The sequence below is a fragment of the Paroedura picta genome, chromosome 17 (genome assembly GCF_049243985.1).
Source record: "Paroedura picta isolate Pp20150507F chromosome 17, Ppicta_v3.0, whole genome shotgun sequence".
In the NCBI taxonomy this organism is placed as follows: Eukaryota; Metazoa; Chordata; class Lepidosauria; order Squamata; family Gekkonidae; genus Paroedura; species Paroedura picta.
Genome location: NC_135385.1, coordinates 19125740 through 19147723, shown reverse-complemented (window position 1 = coordinate 19147723; position 21984 = coordinate 19125740). Strand labels below are relative to the sequence as shown.

The 21984-nt window shown below is 54.9% G+C and overlaps 1 protein-coding gene and 1 non-coding gene across 2 annotated transcripts in view; one reads left to right on the top strand and one right to left on the bottom strand.

Moving 5' to 3' along the window:
- Nucleotides 1-2336: 2336 nt before the first annotated feature.
- The window catches only part of NTN3 (netrin 3), a 71846-nt gene continuing 52198 nt past the window's right edge, over nt 2337-21984 (top strand). The window contains 2 exon segments of the mRNA XM_077316188.1: nt 2337-2631; nt 20950-21960. Of these exon segments, the coding sequence (XP_077172303.1) occupies nt 20994-21960 (967 nt within the window). The 5' untranslated portion in view covers nt 2337-2631; nt 20950-20993.
- On the bottom strand, nt 15267-15335 carry TRNAT-GGU (transfer RNA threonine (anticodon GGU)). The gene has a single exon. It is a non-coding gene; the product is annotated as a tRNA-Thr (tRNA).

Below are 21984 nucleotides of genomic sequence, written 5' to 3'. Positions count from 1 at the left end.
AGCATCCACTCCCCGGACCACAGCTAACAGCTCCTCCCCAGCGAGTGACCAGAAAGCAGAGCCGATGACCTCTCGTTCTTGCGAGCCACAGTGAAACGGCTTTTATCTGCCAGAGAATCCAGCCGTCGTTTTTTTCAGGACGAGGAGGAAGGAAGATGAATGGGAAGGGGTGGCAAGAGAGGAGAGGGAAGCTGGACCGAGGTCCGCTAGAGGGGGCCACTGGGATAATGAAGGCTGCTTCTAAACAGTCACCGATCGCACACGCAGGCCCCGTTCCTTCCTGTTCTTGCTCCAAAACAAATGCAATCAAAGAGGGCCGCTTTAACAAACGCATTGACTTTGTACTGCAAAGCCTCAGAAGGCACTGCAGGATCAGGGGACGGGGTAGAAAGGGGACGGGTGCTCATGTTCCGTTGGCTTCGGCCTGCGGTCCAGGATGGGACGTGGCCTCTCCCTGCGTGGGTGGCAGCATCTGCCTTGCTCTGTCCACGCTTTTTCAGCGAGGAGGACGGTCAGTCCCGAGGGAGACATTTTGCATGCGGGCAGACGGGGGTCCCATTCGCTACAGCTTCTAGGTGGTGGTTCTGGACATAGCAGGTCCTCAGCCGTGATGGCTACTCTTGTTGCACTTTCTTTTCTGACAGTCCTACTTCCCATAGAGGTTCCCTTGCAACACAAAACAAGCCAGCCCTCGATCCACCACCTTGGAACATCCATTTTGAGGTCAAGGACGGCGGGGACGAATCATACCCTTGTGAAGGAGGTGGTGAGCTCCCCCTCACTGGCAGTCTTCAAGCAAAGGTTGGATGCACACTTTTCTTGGATGCTTTAGGATGCTTAGGGCTGATCCTGCGTTGAGCAGGGGGTTGGACTAGATGGCCTGTATGGCCCCTTCCAACTCTATGATTCTATGATTCTATGATCCTGCGTTGAGCAGGGGGTTGGACTAGATGGCCCCTTCCAACTCTATGATTCTATGATCCTGCCTTGAGCAGGGGGTTGGACTAGATGGCCTGTATGGCCCCTTCCAACTCTATGATTCTATGATTTTATGATTCTATGAACCTCAACCGGGCATTAACAGCATCTTTCCTCCAAAACTTCTGACGTTTTGCCCGTTATCTTTTCAATCACATCGCCGATCCTCAGGACCTAGACATCTAACACGATTAAAGGAAAAAGGAGAAGCTGGTCTCTTCTGGTTTGTGGCTGAATCCCACAGCCCTTTTGGGGAAAGGCCTGCCAGCTCTGGCCAGAATGGAGCATCTGGATCAGCATCCTGTTTCTGCACAGCTGAACGTCCCCAGGAATGAAGGCAACGGGCCTCTTGGGAGCCTTCAGAGGTAGAGTGCCTCTGAACATGGAGGTTACACTCAATCACAATGGCTAACTGCCACTGACTTCAGGAATCAGGAGTCAACGTTATGAAAACAGCTCACCAAGTCTTCCTCGGGAGGTGGTGGGTTCTCCAGCTTTGGAGATTTTTAAGCAGAGGCTGGAGAGCCATCTGACGGAAAGGCTGATTCTGCGAAGGCTCAAGGGGGTGGCAGGTGACTGTGGATGAGTGATAGGGTTGTGAGTGTCCTGCATAGTGCAGGGGGTTGGACTAGATGACCCAAGAGGCCCCTTCCGACTCTAGGCTTCTAGTCTGATCAAGGGTGCTCCCCAAGGCCACGATTCGGAGAAACCTTCAGCGCCCCGACGGACTTAGCGCTTCTTGCCCGGCTGGATCCAGCATCTGTTTTCCGAACACGGAGGCCCAACTGTTCACCGATAGCATCTGGAGACTCATCATGGTATCTCCTGGCAGTTAATTGCAAAATTTCCACTCGGTATTCTGTAAAGCCAGTGAGTAGCAGCGGCTGGATCAGGCTGAGCTTTCTCCCCTCCAGGTCAAACCGAAATCCCTACATGACCCCGGCTGATAGTTCCATCTTGCGGTTTCGGAGGTCAGAATCACTCCGCAGTGAATGGTCATTCCAGGGGCCAAAGCGCCGCCCCTGCCAGCCCCGCGAGGTAGGCCAGGGTCCTCCCTCGAGGGAAAGGATGCCACGACCCCTCCTAGCACGTGGGGCGCTTCGAGCGGGCGGGGATCGGGGCGACGGGAGGGGGGGGAGGGCGGCCAAGCCCGGGAGGGCGGGAGGAAGAGCGGCAGGGAGGCAGAGAGGGAGGGCGGGATGCAGGGAGGGAGAGAGGGCGGGAGGCAGAGCGGGAGGGCGGGCTGGCCTTCCTCCGCCCCCCAGCCCGCTCCCGCCCCGGCCTGTGACGAAGTGCCTCGCAATCTGCTTCTGATTTCCTCCGGGAGTTGACACCCCCATCCCCTCCCCGCGCGCCGCCGCCGCCGCCGGGGCTCAGTTTCTCCGCGGTTGCCTTCCTCGCCGGCCCGCTGGGCGCCCCCTCCCTCCCTCCCTGCCTCCCTCCGATCCGAGGCGAGCCGCCCTTGCTGGAGCGTGGGGCGCAGGACGGATTGGCCCGCGCTGGGCGGCGGGCGGGAGTGCCGGTGGCTCGTTGCGGCGGCGGCGGCGGCAGCTCCGCCCAGGTCCCGGCTCGGCGCGCTGCAGTCGGCTGGCCACGGCGGCTCCGGACCCCGCGCTCCGCTGACAGCTGCCGGCCGGGGCCAAGAGCGGCACGGTAAGAAGGCTCTTCCCTCTTCGCTCTTCCCTCTTTCTTCTCTTCTTTGCTCTCTTCTCTCTGCTCTCTCTTCTCTCTTCTCTTCTCGCTCCTTTGCTTTCTGCCTGTTGCTCGCTGCACGGACGAGGAATCCGCCTTTCCACCACCACCACCCCCCCCGCCGTGAAATTCTTCCCTTCCCAAGTCAAATGACTTCCCCCTTTTTTTGGGACAGACTTTCCTTTCCACCAGCTTCTCCCTCGCGTCGCTCTCCCTACCTCCTCTTCTCTTTCCTGCCCGATCCCTTCCTCGTCTGCCCCCGGCCCCTTCACGCTTTCAAGAGGAGCTCGTGGGAATGGCCAAACACGCAGGGCGGCTGGACGGAGGCGTGGGGACGAGGCCCCCGCGTTACGGAAGGGATTGGCACCTTTCTGCCGGGACGCCTTGTGAGATCCTTTCGGTTGGGTTGGGTGCATAACTTTGGACCGGTTCAGATTTGACGCTTGGAGAGGGTGAGGCGGCCGGAGAAGGGGAAGGGGGTTCAGATCTTGAGCCACAGTCGGCAAGGGACATGGGAGCGGCGTATGGCCGGGCATCGGCCGGGGCAGGATGGCTGAAGTGCAGATGGTGCGCATATGCGCACACGGAGATCCACGCATCGCCTAGTCGCGGCCCTGTTTGAACACATGTGCAAAATGGGTTTTGTGTGTGTGTGTGTGCGCGCGATGCACAGGGGCACCAGATGTCTTTGAAAAGGTCGTCCCTGGCGCTGTGTTTTGGGAACTGCGCTCCGCCTGAGCCAGCCCTTGGGAATGAATGCGGCTAGTGTGAGGGCACAGGTGCGCACCTGCGCAAACGCACCACCTGCTTCTGCCAGGTTGGTAGAGGTGCCCTTTCCCTCTGAACCAGACAGTAAAATCCTCAAGCATCCTAATCTAAAGGATCTAATGGATCCTAATCTCCTGGCTTCCTTTGGCATGTCTCTTTGGACCAGCCACACGAACCCTTCCATAGCCTCTTAAAAATCTACATTGCTTTCTTTCGTCACCACTCCCGAGCGAACAGAAGCACCAATTTATTGGGTCTGCTGGCAATGTAGGGTTAACAGCGGACACCATCTGACGCTGTGGTTGTTTTAAGAAGTTGGCTTTGAATGCTCCTCGGAAGCCTTAAACTAGGGCCGACTCCTGAACAGGGTTGATTTTCTCAAAAGAAGCTCTGTGTGACGTCACATTCCAGGATGCGTGATCGGTGCTTTGTTTTGGGTAGAGAGCCAGGACAGTGGAGCGCTTAAGAGCGGTGGCCTCTGATCCGGAGAGCCGGGTTTGATTCTCTACTCCTCCTCCGCGTGCAACCAGCAGGGTGACCTTGAGCCAGCCCCAGTTCTCTCAGAGCTCTCTCAGACCCACCTACCTACCCCTCACAGGGTGTCTGTTGTGGGGAGAGGAGGGGTAGGTGATTGTAAGCCGCTTTGAGAATCCTCCGAGGTGTAAAAAGCCGGGCACAAACAATCCCAGCTCTTTTCTAGTAGTCTTTGAAAGAATGAATTCTCTGCTGTTCTCAGAACTGCTTTTAATTTGCAAGCCTCAGTCTGGCCTCAAACGACCCTGTTAGGCAGGCCAGTAGTATAGCAGTAGTAGAAATTGAAAGTACAAGAGAGTTAGGTGACAGATGTGTCATTAGCAGATTTATCCAGCAGGGTTCAGATCAAAGGGGGCGGCTTGGGGGGAACAAAATGCTGTAGACCCTGCTCTTCCAAGGGCCTGTGGAGCTAACCAAGTAACAAGATGTGTGCTATTTGATTATCCTAATCTGAGTGGGGGGATCTGAACCCTGCTGCATCCGAGGCCGGCATGGATCTGCTACAATATGCACGTTCCCCGCGTCTCTCTCAGTTTCAGCTTCCGCTTCTTCAGTTATAATACTACTGAGTAATGTAGTGTATGCTGGAGAGCCAAGGGTGGTCCGGCAGCCAGGCAAGGGACGTTCAGGGGTGGTTTGGCCATTGGCTGCCCCCTAGTGTTCCTCAGAGGAACTACGACCCAGATTCTCAGAGGTCTCCCATCCAAATTATAACCACGGTCACACTGATGTGTGCTCATGTGTTGGTTGGGTTGGGTCTGGGTGGAGAGAGGAAGGTGAAGGGAACGTGTGCCTGGGGGCTGCTAATTGCCCCCCTCTCCTATATTGATCACTGGGCCAATTACAAAGCCTCGGCTTTACCTACCTCGCAGCAGCGTCGTGACGATAGCATGGAGATAAGAACAGGGAGGCCGTGATGAAATGCATTTAGCAGCTCTCATTAACGGCCAATGGTTTTTCAGAGGGCGCCGCGGACTTTTCCGCACCTCCCCCTTTTGCGGTTCGGTGCCGGTTCGGCGCAAAGGGTGACAAAGCACGAAACAATAGCGAAGTTATTGTGGGGGGAAAGCAAACTGGTGCATTAACCGTAACACAAAAAGGAAAGCTCTCCCAGTTCCTGGAAGCTTGCGGTGGAGGAGTGACACTCAGTACAGACGGAAAGGCATTGAGTGGCCGATGCTTCCCTCTGCCTTAAGTGACTCACCCAAGGTCACGCAGGGAGTCTGTGGCTGCAAGAGATTTTCCAAACGCGACTCTTTTGCTTCCAGCCAAACACTTCCAAGGAACAAAGCATCCCTTCTGTCTCTCAGCAGACGTCGCCAAATGAACTCCCAGTTAATGAAGCAACGCTAGAGATTGTGTCAAACAGCTGTCAGGGAGGGTTCATACTCGCTTACGATCCCAGCCTCGGAGATTTGAGTGATCACCGTAAAGAGGGAAGCACTTATAATAGGAGGCAGAGTGCGTTTCTCCCACCTCTGAGCAGCAGCAAGCAAACGCCAAGGCATTTGGGGCTGGGGGAGGCACAGGTGCAGTGGCAGGCCCGTGCGCACCCCCACCCTGCTCCACAGACCTCTCTTCTTACAGGCTAGCTCTCAGCAGGAAGCAGAGCGACTGTGGGGCAAAGCCCCTTTGGGGGGGGGTGTCTCTCCAAGCGATGCTGGAGAAAGTAATTGCTGAGCTCTAGCTTCAGACCCTGGAATATTCCTTTAGCAGTGCCGCCCCGCGGTACCTCTTTTACGGCCCCTGTTCTCTTGATAGGTGTTTCATTTCTCTTGGCAAGGGCTTGCGCTCATTCATAATACTTTGGAGTGCAGATGCTAGCGCCTGTCCTGTTTGTGCTCCTCCTCACCCCTCTGTGAGTGTCCGGGAGGCGATGGAGTTTGGGGAATACCTCCCTTAATGGACGGAATTGCCTCTCCTGAGATCAGGTGGTCCCTGCGGGGCATCCTCACCATCATCGTCCAGCATGAACTCAAAGCTTTGTTGTGAGCATTCATGTGCAGCCACCCTTCCAGAAAGCTAGACAGACTTGGGACCCCTTAGAGGACCTGAAGAGGTGTGCATGCACACGGAAACTGTTCCAGTCTTAAAGGCGCCGCCAGATTCCAGCTCTGTCCTGCCGCTTCCGACCACCTGAATCCACCTTTGAGAATCTTGAAAACAGGAAAACGACCTTGGCAAAAAAGGTCACCCGGGGCAGGCGGGCTGCAGTTCCCTGCCCGCTTTGTCCCTGGGTGCAATAAGGCCAAAAACAAGACCAATTCCAGCCACTGAGATGCAGTAGGGACTATACTGGGGTGGGCTGGTGTGGGGTGGGGGGGGAGGAGAGCAGATCCCGCGCCCGCTGTGTGTGGGATCAGAGCAGGGGTGATAAAGCGCTTTGCATACCAAGTGCCGTGCTCGAGGGCACGTGACCCGTGGCCAAACAATGGGGCAGGAATGTGTGAAGGGGTGTGGGATGGCTCGGCCGGGATTAAGGTCTTGTACGGCAACAAGTAGGATGCTGTTAAACGTTGCTAGAAGGCTCACTGCACGAGCGGCAGCTGAGATCAGGACGCTGCTCCTTAAGGTGCCCCCAGCACCCAGGGGTGTGTCCGGGAGAGGCCAAACAACCTCCTTCGCAAAGCCTTTCTTGATCTTTCCACCGTCGAGAGACCCCCGAAACATTCTTCTGGCGTCGAGAACCCCCGGAAGTGATGTCAGCAGGCCACGCCTCCCTGTCAGGACCCCAGAAGTCACATGTCACAGGAAGTGACATCACTCCATCACCCCCCAATAGCAGAAACACCCCAGCAGCCTACTCTCCTGGGCTGGGAACAGGCATCTGTTGCTCCGTTGCCCCCTGCCACCCCCAACACAGTGAGGTTAAAATGAGTCTGCTTATCTCCCTGGACTCCAGTCACGACCGAGTCTCAACCAGCAAGGATTTTGATGGCCATGCCCCCTCCCCTTTCCACCCACTCTAGTCCCATCAGAGGCCATTTTGGGAGGGAGGGAAGGCCGACCGTACGTGGCCCTATCCCCTGAGTTTTGCTTTAATTACAAAATAATTAACTCCCGCCCAATTGGCAAAACCCTTCCGGGGTTGCCGAGAAACCCATTAAGGAAGGCAGGGTTAGCCCTTGCTGAAGACCTTTGTCCGGCTTCCTGCCTGCTTCCTTGTGCAGGTGTGGAAAGTCCAGGGAAGATAGAAGATAGCACTTCTTCCCTCCACTTCTTTCCGGCACTTACTCCCTACCTAGGGGAGAGACCGCAGCCTGGTGGTGAAGCAGACTCCGTGGGCCCGTGTGGGAGGCCCCAAGCTCAGTAGTCTCAGACAGCAGCAGCGTCTAACCCAGGGGTGGTCAAATTGCGGCCCTCCAGATGTCCATGGACAAAGCTGGCAGGGGATCCTGGGAATTGTAGTCCATGGACATCTGGAGGGCCACAGTTTGACTACCCCTGGTCTAACCAGAAGACCCTGGCCATGGTGATTGGTCCGTCCTTCAGTGGCAGAGCACATCCCCTCCAGACAGTCCGGGCATGGTGGGAGTGAACGTCAACCGCTTCCAGCTGCGTCTCCCGTTCACTTCTGCCACCCTCTGGGGGTGCTCCCTGTGTACATCTAGCCCATCTGTAGCCATTGGCCAAGCCCATCCCTCTGCGACCCAAAGCTGGATTCTCCGGGAAGGCAGCAGTATTGAATCTGAGGCTTCCGGCTCTGGCTCCTCCAAAAGAATGACACTGAGAAGAGAAATCCCTCCTGCGGGAACTGCCTTATCTTTTAGTGTTTAGTGCCCGGAACAGGACGGACACCCCATAAACTCCACCACGCTGCTGCTACCGTCTCTGCATTTCAAGAGGCATCCCTGATCTCACAGGAGGCCTTGTACGGCTGGGAGAGCAGCCGTCCGGCCTGGCAGTTCTGTGGCTAGACGGGTCAGCTTGCCCATCAGTCCTCTGACTATAAATTCTTGAGGTCAAGAACGTGTATGTGGGGGGACACCAGGCTGTGACGGTGGGAGTGAGGCCCCCTTGCTTACTAAGCCCTGCGGCATTCAGGATCGCCCTGCTCTCGTTTTATAGGAGGGGCAAACCCAGCTTTGCAATTCTCTCGTGCCGTCCGGAATCGAAGGGCAAGCCAGAGTCTCATAGGGTCAGGACGTTAGGCTCGGATCTCAGAGGCCTAGCTTTGAACCTCCGTTCTGTTATGGAAGCTCACTGGGTGACCCCGGGTCTGTCACACCTTCTTGGCCTAACCTACCTCACAGGGTTGTTGTGAGGATTCAGTGGGGAAGATAAGAACAGCGTCAGCTGCTTTGGTTTTCCCTGTGGGTATGAATGACGGAGGGGAAGTCCCACGGGGCCAGTGAATTTAGGCAGCAATTCGACAGTAGAGTTCTCAGCATCGCTTTTAACGTTTTCATCTTGATTGTCTCAAGCGGGTTGCCATGTTGGCCTGAGGCAGCCAGACAAATGTAGAGCCCCGTGGCCCCTTTAAGACCCACAAAATCATCATTGTTGACTATAGAGATAATAATACGAAAAATGAAAGCTGAATAAAACCTTGTTGGTCTTAAAAGGGGGCCCTGGACTCTAAATCTGTTCTTCATCTTTATTGATTGTTGAAAGGATGCATATTTAGGAGCGTTCTGGCCGGGCCGGAGTCTTCTGTTTTTGCAAACAAGCTCAGCTGGCTCTGAGCTCAGCCCAGCAAACGGATGCTTCAGCTATTCTTTGACTGCTCAATCGATCAAGCGTGCATGGGGGTGGGGTCGTATTTGGAGCATCCCAATGCCTCCTCTGGTCTCAGTTCTCCGTCTCCGTGAACCAGCCTGATTCCCAACTCCCCTGGAGAACCGGGGAGCGGCCTGGGTGAATCGGTGCGCAGCCTTGCAGCGAAAGCAGGAAGCGTCATAAATCTGGGCGTCCGAGGGGAGCGTCGCGGTGGGCCCCCTGAGCGCCGGGCAGAGACTCCCGTCCCCCTGCTCGACCCATATAAGGAGGCGTTCTGCCCAGGGAGTCTGGTGAGCAAAGCCTGAGTCAGTCGGCCCCAAACACAGATCCGCCACTGCCCTTGTGGCTTGCAGAGATGCGTCCAGGCAAGCGTGGTGGCTCAACCAAGGGATGCAACTTTGGCGGGCAAGTTTCCCTGCACCGTCTCTGCCGGAATGCACGGGAGTGGCCCCAAACACACCCGGACATTCATATGCAAGAGAAGCCCCCAGCGGATTGTGCGCTTTTAAAGGGAGGGGAAATGGCACACGGAGAGGACAGAGGGGGGAAGAAAGGATGGTCTCCTCTTGTCTTCCCCAGGCCTTTGTGTTCCCCCGGGTTCCTTTCCATTGTGTTTCGCAACTTGGAGAAATCTGGCCTCTTTTAAACAGATGCTAATGCCCCCCATTCAGTGGGACCACTGTTAATTTGAGACAGGTTTTAAGACAATAGGATCAGCCCAGGATTGATGCTTAGGCCAGTACAATGGACTGATCCAGAGAGTCCGTTTCATCCCAGGTGGCGCAAGGGGAAATATTGGTGGTGGTCAGCTGACAGTGGGGTGGAATTCCATATTTTGGGGAACGGAGCATCAGCATGGTTGTGCCATGGTCCCGGGGGGGGGGGGACTTGTTCACGGCCGCTTAAGAGACCAGGACGAGGAGCAGCGGGTTCAAATGACGCGAAAGGAGGTCCCACTGAAATATTAGAAAGCATTTTCTGACGGGGAGGGCTGTTCGTAGATGGAATATGTTGTCTCAGAGGGTGGTGGTGCCTCCTTTGTCGGGGGCTTTTGGGAGGAGGAGCACCTGTGAGGAGGGTGTGGTTTTTAAGTCACTCTGAAGGTATGGGGGCTGGACTTTTGTGGTCCACTCCTGTGTGATTCTGATTCAAAGCTGGGAGGCTGTGGTTGGAATATTTAGGATCGGGAGTGTGCATCATTCAGCAGCATAAGAATATCCTGCAGGGGGCATCCAAGGAGGAATGTCGTTAGCATTGTTAGAATAGGAACGTCCTGATTGGCTCGTGTGGAGACTTCCTTCTCCTTTTGAGCACACTTCCTCCCTGCTTGCCTCCAGAACAGCAGTTGAACCGAAGAATGGACGTAGAACACAACAGTGAGTTCGGTCTCTCTCTCTCATCTTTCTATACAAAGATGCTTCTCTTCACAATCCTCCTATTTTATTCTTGTATGCAATCTGGTTCTCCACCTCCTCCCCATATTTAAACTGTAGCCGTGTTGAAGTAGCACAACAAAACAAAACCAGAGTCCAGCGGCACCTTGAAGACCAACAAAGATTTATTCAAGGCGTGAGCTTTTGAGTGCAAGCACTCGAAAGCTCCCGCCGCCGGACTCTGATTTTATTTAAGCTCTGCCGTGCTGTTTCTACTCAGATATGCCAGGCTAAAGCAACTGGCCATAAATTCCCCATTGTAGAATCACCGTAACCCACCTCGTTGACTGACAATCATGCTCAGGCCTCTTATGAGATTCCGGGAGGCCTCTCATGCTTGAAGGTGCGCTGTAGCCGTCCTCTGACAGAGTGCAGTCAGTGTGAAGTGGCAGCAGGCTGCAAAAGACAACGGCCCTCCAAGGAGATGTGGGTTCCATCTGGTGACATATGGCCATCATCTTCCCCATACCCATTTATCCCTGTCCCAAGCGTGCCATCCTGGTGCCATTAGCATTCCCACAAGACTGCTGGAAGCCCTGTGGCCATAACTCAAGACAGAGTTAGGTGTCCAGCGGGATCAATCAGTAGCGAGGGTCGTAGGGGACATGTTGGCGTTGCCAGGATGTCAGTGTCATAAGAGGCACCAGCGCTGGGCCCACCCACCTTCAGTTCTCTCCCCCGAGTGAAGTTCCCCCCTGGCATTCTCCTTCCAACACCCCAGGCCCTCCCCTCTGTGCTGTTACCCTCCGATCTCCTTTAGTTCAGCAGTGGAATAGGCTGCCTAAGGAGGTGGTGAGCTCCCCCTCACTGGCAATCTTCAAGCAAAGGCTGGATACACACTTTTCTTGGATGCTTTAGGATGCTTAGGGCTGATCCTGCATTGAGCAGGGGGTTGGACTAGATGACCTGTATGGCCCCTTCCAACTCTGTGATTCTATGATTCTATGATTCCTTTACGACGCCGGAAAACTGCCTACAACGCGGTTCCAGAGTGGATCCTCAGAGCTGTTGTCACCTGTGAAAGAGACGTCAGGCTGCTCCTGAGCTCAGCGGCTTCATAGCCTCTCCTTATGAACCTCAGTTGCGCCACAGCGGACGGGACGCTTACAAAACAGCCGCCCTATCTTTCAGGCGCTGTTTCTTGGGAATTAATTTGTTGCATGTGTGTCCACATGCGCGAGGGAGGTTAGCGCGCGTCCTGCCCGGAGGGAGAGGCCGACCTCCCCAAAACCACGTCTTCTTTCTGTAGCAGGGAAAGTGTTTCCCAAGAGAGACGAGGGCAGATGTGACTATTCCCCAGAAGCTGTACTTCCCTCCGCAGCTGCCCGGGAAGTACGAAGATGGCCAAGCCGACCGCACTGGGCAGAGCGTTCGAAATTATCTCGGAGGGCACAATTCTGACCCGCTGCGACGGACGGGGGGGTCATTGGCTGGTTGATTCCATCTGGAATCTCGCCGTTTCTTTCCGGCTTGGTATCGCTTACCGTTTTGTTATAGCCGGGGTTGTTGTCTTTTATTATAATCAAACCCTGCTCCTTTTGCAGCTTGGGGGAGAAAGGAGCCTTGCTTGGCCGTCCTTTCAAAATGGCTACCGTGTCCGTGTGGCCGAAAGCACCTTTGGAAACATTCAGTGTGTTTAGGGGTGGGTCGCTGTGCGTTCCATGCCTTTGCGGGATTATCCCCCCCCCCCATGGCTTTGCTAATGGAATACAGATGTAATGTCAAGCCGGACGTTTAAAGGAATGGCTGTTGGACAGGCAGTGTTGTGCAGTGGCTAGAGCCGTCCTTTTCAACCGTGGGGGGGGGGATCTCTGGGATATTTTTCAGCCTTCAAGGGACCCTGGGAGTGGGTGTGGATGTAACATGCAGGAGCCAACCAGCTAGGGTGCTTGCGTTCGTATACTATAATTTTGGTACTTTCAGGAATAAGTTCGCTGCAGTGCCCATCAAGGGCCAGTCTCCGAAAGTCAGCTCAGCAAGTGACTTGGCTAATTCTAAGTCAGGAGTGGCCAGACTGTGGCCCTCCAGAGGTTCGTGGACTACAATTCCCATGAGGCCCTGCCAGCGCTGGCAGGGGCTCATGGGAATTGTAGTCCACAAACACCTGGAGGGCCACAGCCTGGCCACCCCTAATGCAGGCTTTTAAAAAAACTCGTAGAACAGGTTAACCACTACAGCTACCCACCCCAGCATGCACCGGGGAACTTTTTCTAACCCAAATGTATGTATCTGCTTCTTTTTTCCTCTCTTCATTTCTAAGAAATGACCTAACTTCTTGTTAAGCCTCTCACGTTCCCGGTGGAGGCCAGGCAGAAGAGGGAAACTGGCCTTGTGAAGCCTATCGTTGCTTAACAATGCATTACGCTCTTTGCTTAACATTTGCACAACCAGTTTAAAGTGGCAGGAGGGGAACGAAAAGCAGGGAAATTCTACCCCAGGTGGGCTGCGGTCTCCATGCCTGACTTTCATTCCCGCCCGTTAAAAAATAACATTTCAGCTCCCAGTCTGGGCACCGTGCCCAAGTGCCTGGCCCACCTCCGATTCATGTGACTCGTTCCACTTGTGGTACACCGAGATCCTCAGCCGGTTTGTGGAAGAGGAGGTGTCGGGGCAGAGGAATTGCAAAGTGAAACAAGCTGCCTGGCTCAGCCCGGTGAGGAGACCTCCTCCTGTCTTCGAGGCCTTAGTGCAGGGGTAGTCAAACTGCGGCCCTCCAGATGTCCATGGACTACAATTCCCAGGAGCCCCTGCCAGCGAATGCTGGCAGGGGCTCCTGGGAATTGTAGTCCATGGACATCTGGAGGGCCGCAGTTTGACTACCCCTGCCTTAGTGAGTTCGGAAGATCCCTGGTTCATGATGGCATATAAATTGGGTTTCCCCCCGGGGTTTCTCAGTTCTGTTCTGCCTCTTGCCCCACCCTGCCGATCTCGCTCTTTTCCGCGGCACCGGACAGACGAACGCTCTCTCTCGATCTACCCCGCAAGGCTGTTGTGTGGATGAAATGGAAGAAGAGCGATGTCGGCCACTTTGGGACCCCCCTGGAGAGGAGGGCTGGGTACAAACCGAGTAACGATAGCCAATGATTTGGAAGAACAAAAATTGAGTCCAGGGGCACCATTAAGACCGACAAAGATTTATCCGAGGCGTGAGCTTTCGTGTGCAGGCAAACTCCCTCAGACAACATCGATTTGGAGACATCAGTAAAGGGACGTGGGCCACTTTGGAGAGAAGGGTGGGGTACGAACCGAGTCACGAAAACCAATTATTTGGAGTGGCAACAGTGGTGACGCCACACCCCCCCCCCAGCCAAGCTACTCACTTTGCCACCACCCCCGTGAAAGTGTCATTCGGCCTCCAAAGGGGTCCCAACCCCCAGGTGTATAACCACTGCCTTAGATGGATCTGATGCGCTGCGTGTGGGTGGAAGGGTGTTGAGGTGGAACAATGGAATGCAGGTAACAGATCCTTCCACTTTGGGTACAGACTGGGAAACCAGCACAGCAGGGGGAAGCGTCCACCCCACCCTTCCTCCGTCCCGGCTTTCTATCTGCTTTGAACATCCCGAAAGGCTTGCCTCCCACGGCAGTCCGAAGCAGGGCCGCCCAGCGTCCCACCTGGCTCCCACGTCGCCCTCCTTCCGCAGTACAAATCGGACCTCTGAGGCTCCCGAGCTGCCTCTGGAACAGGTTTTGCACATGGCGCAATCCCCTGGGCTCATGGCTGTTCGGGCTCCGCCGTCTGTCTGAGAATCCCATGCCCCGACCTGCCCCATCTGATAGGGCTCTCCTAGTCACCCTTCCTCCGCTCCCAGCAGAGACGCAGGGAGCCAAGGATCTGTGGGACAAACCACTGTCTCCTCTCCTCCTCCGTCTGGCGGGTCAGGAAACTCGGGGAAGGTGCAAGAAGAGGGGCGTGCCTCTCTTCTCCAGAGGCCTGCCCCCAATTCCGGGCTGCTGGGGCACCTGTTGCTTGTCTGGGCATAAACGTGTAAGAGAGGATGCCTCATTGCCCCCATCCTGGGCCATCTGCAGGGGCTGTAGCTTTCTCCCATCTGGATTGGAAGAGGACAGCTGCTGTTTCATTGGTTTTAAGGGCAAAGGAAACTCTTGGCAAAGTTCTCTGTCTCTGTGTCTCTGTCTCTGTCTCCCCCCCTCTCTCTGGTGTGTGTGTCTCCCTCTCTCTCTCTCTCTCCCTCTCTCCCTCTGGTGTGTGTCTCTCTGTCTCTGTCTCTCTCTGTCTCTCTCTGTCTCTCTCCCTCCCTCTCTCTCTCTCTGGTGTGTGTCGCTCTGTCTCTCTATGTCTGTGTCCCTGTCTCTGTCTCTCTCTGGTGTGTGTGTCTGTCTTTCTGTCTCTGTCTCTCTCTGTTGTGTCTCTCTGTCTCCGTCTCTCTCGGTCTCTGCCTCTGCCTCTCTGTCTCTCAAGTGGGGGTTCTCTGCATGCAAAGCTTTACTGAGGGTTTTAGGGGCAGACCAAGCCCCTTTCAGTGCTCCATCCCTGGAAAGATAACGCCTGAGATTCCTGTAGCTTTTGCGCATAATGCTGATCGTTTTGACTACATCTGCCCTATCGGTATCCTGGTACTGGAACGAAGCAGGGATCAAAACTGCGGAAACGATTCGGGCCCCAAGGCTTCATTCTGTGTTGCTGATTCATCTTTCTTCCAGGGCTGGATTGCCAAAAAAACGTTACAGCTCTGTTAACAGAGAAAATATTTACTTAGCATGACTCAGTCAAAAAGAGGGAGAAAGCAAGAGAGAGAGAGAGAGAGAGGGGCAGGGAAACTTGACTTCCTGAAGGGTCATTTCTCGGTAAAGGCCAAAACTTCTGCCAAGACTTCAGGTCAGGGTTACTTTAGCACAGGGGTGGCCAAACTGGGGCTCTCCAGATGTCCATGGACTACAATTCCCATGAGCCCCTGCCGGCAGGGGCTCATGGGAATTGTAGTCCATGGACATCTGGAGAGCCCCAGTTTGGCCGCTCCAGCTCTAGGGCACCTGGGACAGTGGAAGGCCTCCATCGCCATCTTCTCCCAAGTCAGCCAAGAGATGGGGGGGCCTGGGGGGGCTGGCCGGTCCTGGATGCAAATAAGCAAGGACTCAGGCCGAGGTCTTCCCCATCACCTACTGCCTGGTCCTTCCAACAGGAGATGCCAGGGATCGAACCTGGGACCTTCTGCATACCAAGCAGGCGCTCAACCACTAAGCCACGGCCCCTTATATGGAGGGCCGAGTGGGACTGTCAGGCTTGTACCAACCTGGGCCACGGCAGCACACAAGGCCCTCAGTCCGGTGTGAGGCCACCAACCCAGCCCTTTCCCCTCCCCCTTAGCCCCCCGGGGCGGGCAGAGCCGTTCCCCAGCCACCCACCTAGGCGGCAGCTTCTGCGGTCCTCTCTCGCTCTGTCCGGGTGGGAGTCTGGCAGAGGGGATGTGGTGCAGACGCGGGAACATCAAACTGTCTTTTCCCTCCACCGTTTGGGAAGCCCAGGAGCCAGAATGTGGTTCCCGAAACCACAGCCGGGCCACCCCGGAGATCTCGTGAGCTTCCAAAGGGAACGCCAGCAGGCTTGCAGTGTCCTCGGGTAAGGCTTCAGCACCGATCCCGTGGACTCTTTTGCTGGACAGTTCCCAGCGAGAGAGTCCTGGAGGGGAAGGAGCAGAGGCAACCCCTGCAGTCGTCTCAGCCACAGCCGCGCAGACGGAGGCCCAGGGGAACCGAGATTGGGGGCCCTCCGCTTGCCTGGGCTCTCTGTGCCGTGGCCTAGAGAACCCACAAAAGGGAGAACTCACAGCACGGTGTCTGCATCCCCACTGCCTTCTCGTGCCAAAGGCAACCAAGATCACCTTTGGGGTGATCCGGCGGTTGCTGGGAAACAAGTGAGATGAGCATCTTGCTCTTTTGAAAGGGGTTATTCCTCAGGGGAGACGGGGGCTGTTGGCTTTTTGCCACGCCCTGGGTGTTCCCCCTCTGAAAAGCACTCCGATGGGGCAAAAGGCAGTTTTGATAGACGGCAATAAAAAGGGAGCCTGCCCCTCTTTCCCTCTGGCTCTGGCACCAGTGAACAGAAGGCTTCTTGATCTCCCCTGGTCCTTGGTGGCTGCAGGGTTGGCTTCTCTCCTTTTTTGTGCCCCAGCACTGGGAAAACCAGCCAGGCCCTGACATTGTCAGATAAATCCATCCATCCATCCATCCATCCATCCATCCATCCATCCATCCATCCATCCATCCATCCATCCATCCATCCACCCATCCACCCTTCCTTCCTTCCTTCCTTCCTTCCTTCCTTCCTTCCTTCCTTCCTTCCTTCCTTCCTTCCTTCCTTCCTTCCTTCTCTTTGATCTCTCCCTTTTTCCTTCCTTCCTTCCTTCCTTCCTTCCTTCCTTCCTTCCTTCCTTCCTTCCTTCCTTCCTTCATTCATTCATTCATTCATTCATTCATTCATTCATTCAGTGGTTGGATTTATCCCCTGCCACTTCTCCAAGGACCTCTGCCTCCTTCCTGACCCACTTACAGCACAAGTGTGGTCTCTTTTTGGGGGTCCTGACCCACAGTTTGATAACCACTGGAACAAACGAGAACGAAGTTTGAGTCAAACTTTGTCCTGTTGCTTCAGACCAACGCAGCGACCCACCTGAATCTACCAGTGAGGGGAAAAAATTGTTCTTTCTTTTTCTGGATTTTTTATCCTGGGAAAGGACTGAGTCTTCCCCCCCTGCCCCCCAGACCTTCAGCTTCACATTTTGGACCTTCCCGCAGAGAAGCACACAATAGCATTCACAGTCAGGGGAGGAATAAGAAACAAGAAATATTTGCTTGCTGAGGATTCTGCAAATAGAAACACCTCGTAGGACCAAAATCAGCCACAACCGATCATTTGAAAATCGTCAAAAATGGTTATTTACATCAGTGTGTCTCTGCATAATTGACCCCTGAGGAAGACCTATAAGATCGAAAAACGTTAGGTCAGGGTCTAAACTTTAGGGCATTACTGCTCTAAGATGTTCTGTGCTTGCCAAACAGATCTTCCTCACTGGTTTCGAAACATTTGAGCTCGTATAATACATTTGTCACGTTTTTCGACCGTTGGTTTCATCCCTAACCTTTTTGGCTCTCGCCTGCTTTTCAGGCTGGCTCTACTGGACTCTGATTTTATTGTCTCCCTTTATGTTCCTCATCGAATGGTGTAGCCTGCATGGAAAAACCTTTTGCACGTGAAAACACATCCAACGCTCTCTCTGGCTCCGCCTCCGTCTTGGTTGCCAATCCACCACAAAAAAAGCAGAGTAGCTTGGCTCTGCTGTGCCTGCCTGCCCTTACCCCCAAAATCTTCCCCAGATGATCCCTACAACCAGCATTGGTGCATGCTTTACGGTTCCCTCCGATCAAGGCAACGCCAGGGAAAGACTGACGGGTTTGAGACTCTGTCTTCAGGAGGGCAGCTGGCATGGTTTGTAAGAGGCTGTAAGCCGCTGGCCTCCTCAGGTCTCGGAGCCAAGATCCTTGGAGGTGCTTCAAGTAGCCGGCCGAGCTTTGAACGTTGGCCAACTCTTTCCGCGGGCTAATTGCAGGTTCTCCCTGTTGGCTCCGTGTCTTGTTTTTAGACTGGGCAGGGAGCGCAACGGAAGCTCTCTCGGGCCCTGTGAAGCGATCCCACATTGGGTCGCTCTCTTTCCGTGTGGTCTGCTCAGTTTGGCGCTCTTGGGCAGTGAAGGATCTCTCGTAACACCTGGAGTCCTTTCACGGTCGGCGCCAAAGGCTGAATCTTTGCCTCGGAGCCCGGTTGGTGTTAATCCCAAATCTGGGAAGTGTGTGATGGCCACGGCGTTCTCTCCACAGACTTCCTGAGCCATCTTCCTTCATCCGACTTCCCAGTTTCCTGGACATCCCAAATGGACCGTGATCTTACCTCCCCTCGCCTAACTCAGAGTGCCTGCCTAGCCCTGAACAGAATTTCGCCGGGCCTCAATGAAGTCACTTTCCCGCCAGTCTCAGAATTTTGCAAGGGGTAATCTCTGCTTCCCAGCCTGGGTATATGATATGAGACATACTCATCCACAGTAAATCTCCAATCCCTTCCTTCCTTCCTTCCTTCCTTCCTTCCTTCCTTCCTTCCTTCCTTCCTTCCTTCCTTCCTTCCTTCCTTCCTTCCTTCCTTCCTTCCCTCCCTCTCCCCCCCCAAAAAAGGTTATTGATTAATATTTTGGTGGGAAATATTCAAAAGCTTGGCAAAATCAGAACAAATTGAGATTTTGTGCAAATACGATGTAATCTCCCTGTGGATCTACAGGTTTCTGATTTTGGCCGATGGCGTTCTTTCTAAGAATTAGTTTTAATGATGGGGAAAGGGTATAATCTGCTCTGGATTGGATTGTGCGATCATAACAGGAAGGTAGCAACTGACACCTGCTGTCACAGACTGGGCTCGAGGTTCCCTTCCGGAAGGATTTTGAATTATGAAAACAGCCCCATACATCACCTTCCTCTCACAGGCTGGCCCTTCACGCTTGCTCTGGAGCCTCCTCTTCATCACAGGCATAGGTCAGACACCAACGTGATGCCACGGCTAGAACGTCAGACCCCGGCTCACATCCCTGCCCCGCCGACCTTGGCTAGTCGCTCTCTCACCTCCCCGCGGCTCCTAACCCTCGCAGGGTTGTTGTGAGCATAAAGAGGGATCCAAATCCCTCCTTGAGGAGGACCAGCGTCCGAAAGGCACGCTCGGCCTGTGTGGATGTTTTGAGTCGACGGGCCCGCCGTTTCTCCTTCCCAGGGTGGTCCACGGCAGAGCCCGGTGTGGCTTGTGGCAGAGGAAGCCAAATCTGCACCGTGGGCCCCAGTGTGTGGGAACAACGTCCTTCCCAGCAGCCCCACAGGCCTTTGACTCATGTGAATATGGCTCCCGATCCTCTTTCGCTCCCCTGCCCCGGACTTGCCCTCTTCAATTACACCCCGACTTCAGGTGTCTTTTCTCTCCCCAAGACAGCCTGTTCTCTGCCGGCTGAAGATGCAAAGCTTTAAAGAGCTCCTGTTGCCCCCAGCAGGGAAGGCCGGCGGCTTCCAAGCCCGGCCTCCGACATCAAAGGCGGAAGGGGAAGGTTTGAACCCAGCGGGGTTCCTGCAGCCCCACTGGGCAGCCATTCTCTGGAAGGACCAAAGCTTGTTCCCACCCACTGCAAAGCCAGGGCAAGAGTTGACCCTCTGAATGGGAGCGTTAATCAGGCAATTTCCCGCCCGCCTCCCCCTTCATCCTGCCTTGGGTTTTGTTTAAACGGCTTGTCTTGTCGATTGGGATGCGGGAGCAGTCGCCGAGCCAGGAGCGAGGGGAGAGAAGATGCTGGCCTCTGGGTCAGCAGGCTAGCTTTGGCGAGAACCAGTCTGAGCTGGCAATGTGACCAGGAGCGCCGGTTCCGGAAGAACAAGCAAACCGAAAGGAGGAATGACAAGATTTCCCGAATTGCTCAGGAACGTTGGGGATTTAGGGCTGTTCCGGGCCTCTTCCCTAAAGTTTCAGATTTGTTTGTGACTGTGTAGGCCTTTTGTTTGGAAGTCAGAAGGACAGGCAGCATACAAGCAATATTCTACACCAATTTCTATGCTATTGGTTTATTATCTGATTTATGGTTATTTGTATTCACAAGCCGCCGCCCCCTCCAAAGACTTGCAGGAGGCTCTTATTTACCCTCCACTAGTATGTTCCGAAATCCCCCATAGCATCTCCCTTTTTTCCTGCCTCCTTCCTTCTTGCCCACCCATCAGCCAACCCACCTTTACCTGCCCCCCCCTCTTTCTTCAGCTTCCTTCCCTACCCTCTTGCTGAGTCACATGAGCAGCTTTTTGGGCTGAGAGGCTGACCTGGCTGGGGCAGAAGAAAGCTGGCCCTGGGGAATAGTTTAAGGCTAAGCGGTGGGTTCTTCTGCAGGATGAGCATCCCTGGCTCAGGGTCCGTGGGCAAGGGAGACTGAATTGCAGAATATTTGGGAAACGGAAAAGAGATACTCTGGATTCGCATGGACAAGGCACTCTTAGTTGTTATTTGGCCCTTGCTGTTAAGCTGTTCCCCCACCCAATGTAGATGTCAGAACTGTTTGCCTGCTTATGAACACATAATAATTCACTCCCAAAAGGTGACCCATTCCGAGTTTTCCTTCCTTCCTTCCTTCCTTCCTTCCTTCCTTCCTTCCTTCCTTCCTTCCTTCCTTCCTTCCTTCCTTCCTTCCTTCCTTCCTTCCTTCCTTCCTTCCTTCCTTCCTTCCTTCCTTCCTTCCTCTTTGTTTCAACCTTTTGGGTTTCCTTTCTTATGCAAGGTTCTGTTTTTCTCCCTTTTTTGCTACCACTGGCCTGCTGAGCTCTTTAAAGTGGAGGTACCAGCTCCTGTAATGGCCACGTGCAATCCAAGTGCTCTTGCCTTTGAGCTTCAATCCCTCAATGTGGGCTTACCCCACTTTCCTTCAAGTGACATGGCTCCACAAACTCCCTGGGTTTTGTAATATCTAACGGCCTGTTTCCTCTCTGCAGTGTCGGAGGCCTTCCCCCAGCCGAAGGGACCTTCCTCCTGTTTAAATGGCTCCTCCTTCAACAAAAGAGCTCCTCCAGCTGGGGGAAGGCTTCAGCCTTTGCAGAGATGGATGGAAGGTCAGCACTGCAGCAGAAAATCCCCCTGACTGCTCATCACATCCTCAACCACAAGATCGGTTGCTTAAACCAATCCTGTTTCTTGTGTGCCTTGTTTCCTCTCCCTTGTCGCCACAAGTTATACCGCGTCTCACCTCTCCTGCACCCAGCCTCACAGAGCTGTGACTCGCATTTTCTTTTCTGTTTCTTTCAGACAGACCCGCCTTCCTTGGCCTGGGAGGACCTGCTGCCAGAAGGATGGGTCCTTTGGCTCTGCCGTGCCTGCTCCTCACCGCTTGGCTCCTGGACCGTGCGCGGGCCGCGAACCCCTTCGCGGTGCAGCAGAACCCGCCCGACCCTTGCTACGATGAGAAAGGGGCTCCCCGCCGCTGCATCCCGGAGTTCGTCAACGCGGCCTTCGGCAAGGAGGTCCACGCCTCCAGCACGTGCGGGAAGCCGCCGACCCGGCATTGCGACGCTTCCGATCCTCGCCGGGCTCACCCAGCCTCCTTCCTCACCGACCTCAACAACGTGGCTAACATGACCTGCTGGCGTTCGGAGACCTTGCACCACTCGCCCCAGAACATCACCATCACCCTCTCCCTGGGCAAGAAGTTCGAGGTGATCTACGTGAGCCTGCAGTTCTGCTCTCCCCGCCCCGAGTCGGCGGCCATCTTCAAGTCCATGGATTACGGCAAGACCTGGGTGCCGTATCAGTATTACTCCTCCCAGTGCCGCAAGATCTACGGCAAGTCGAACAAAGCCACCGTCACCAAACAGAACGAGCAGGAGGCGCTGTGCACGGACGGGCACACGGACCTGTACCCGCTGACCGGAGGCCTCATCGCCTTCAGCACCCTGGAAGGGCGTCCCTCGGGTCAAGATTTCGACAACAGCCCCGTCCTCCAGGACTGGGTGACAGCCACCGACATCAGGGTCATCTTCAGCCGCCCCCATCTGTTCCGGGAGCTGGGCGGCCGGGACCACGAGGAGGAGGACGGCGGGTCGAGCTCTTCTTCGTACTCCTATGCCGTGGGGGAGTTCCAGGTCGGGGGGCGCTGCAAGTGCAACGGCCACGCCTCGCGGTGCGTGAAGGACAAAGAGGGCAAGCTGGTGTGCGACTGCAAACACAACACCGAAGGGCCCGAATGCGACCGGTGCAAGCCCTTCCATTACGACCGTCCGTGGCAGAGGGCCACAGGCCGGGAGGCCAATGAGTGCTTAGGTAGGACATTGCCCTGCCTTCCTT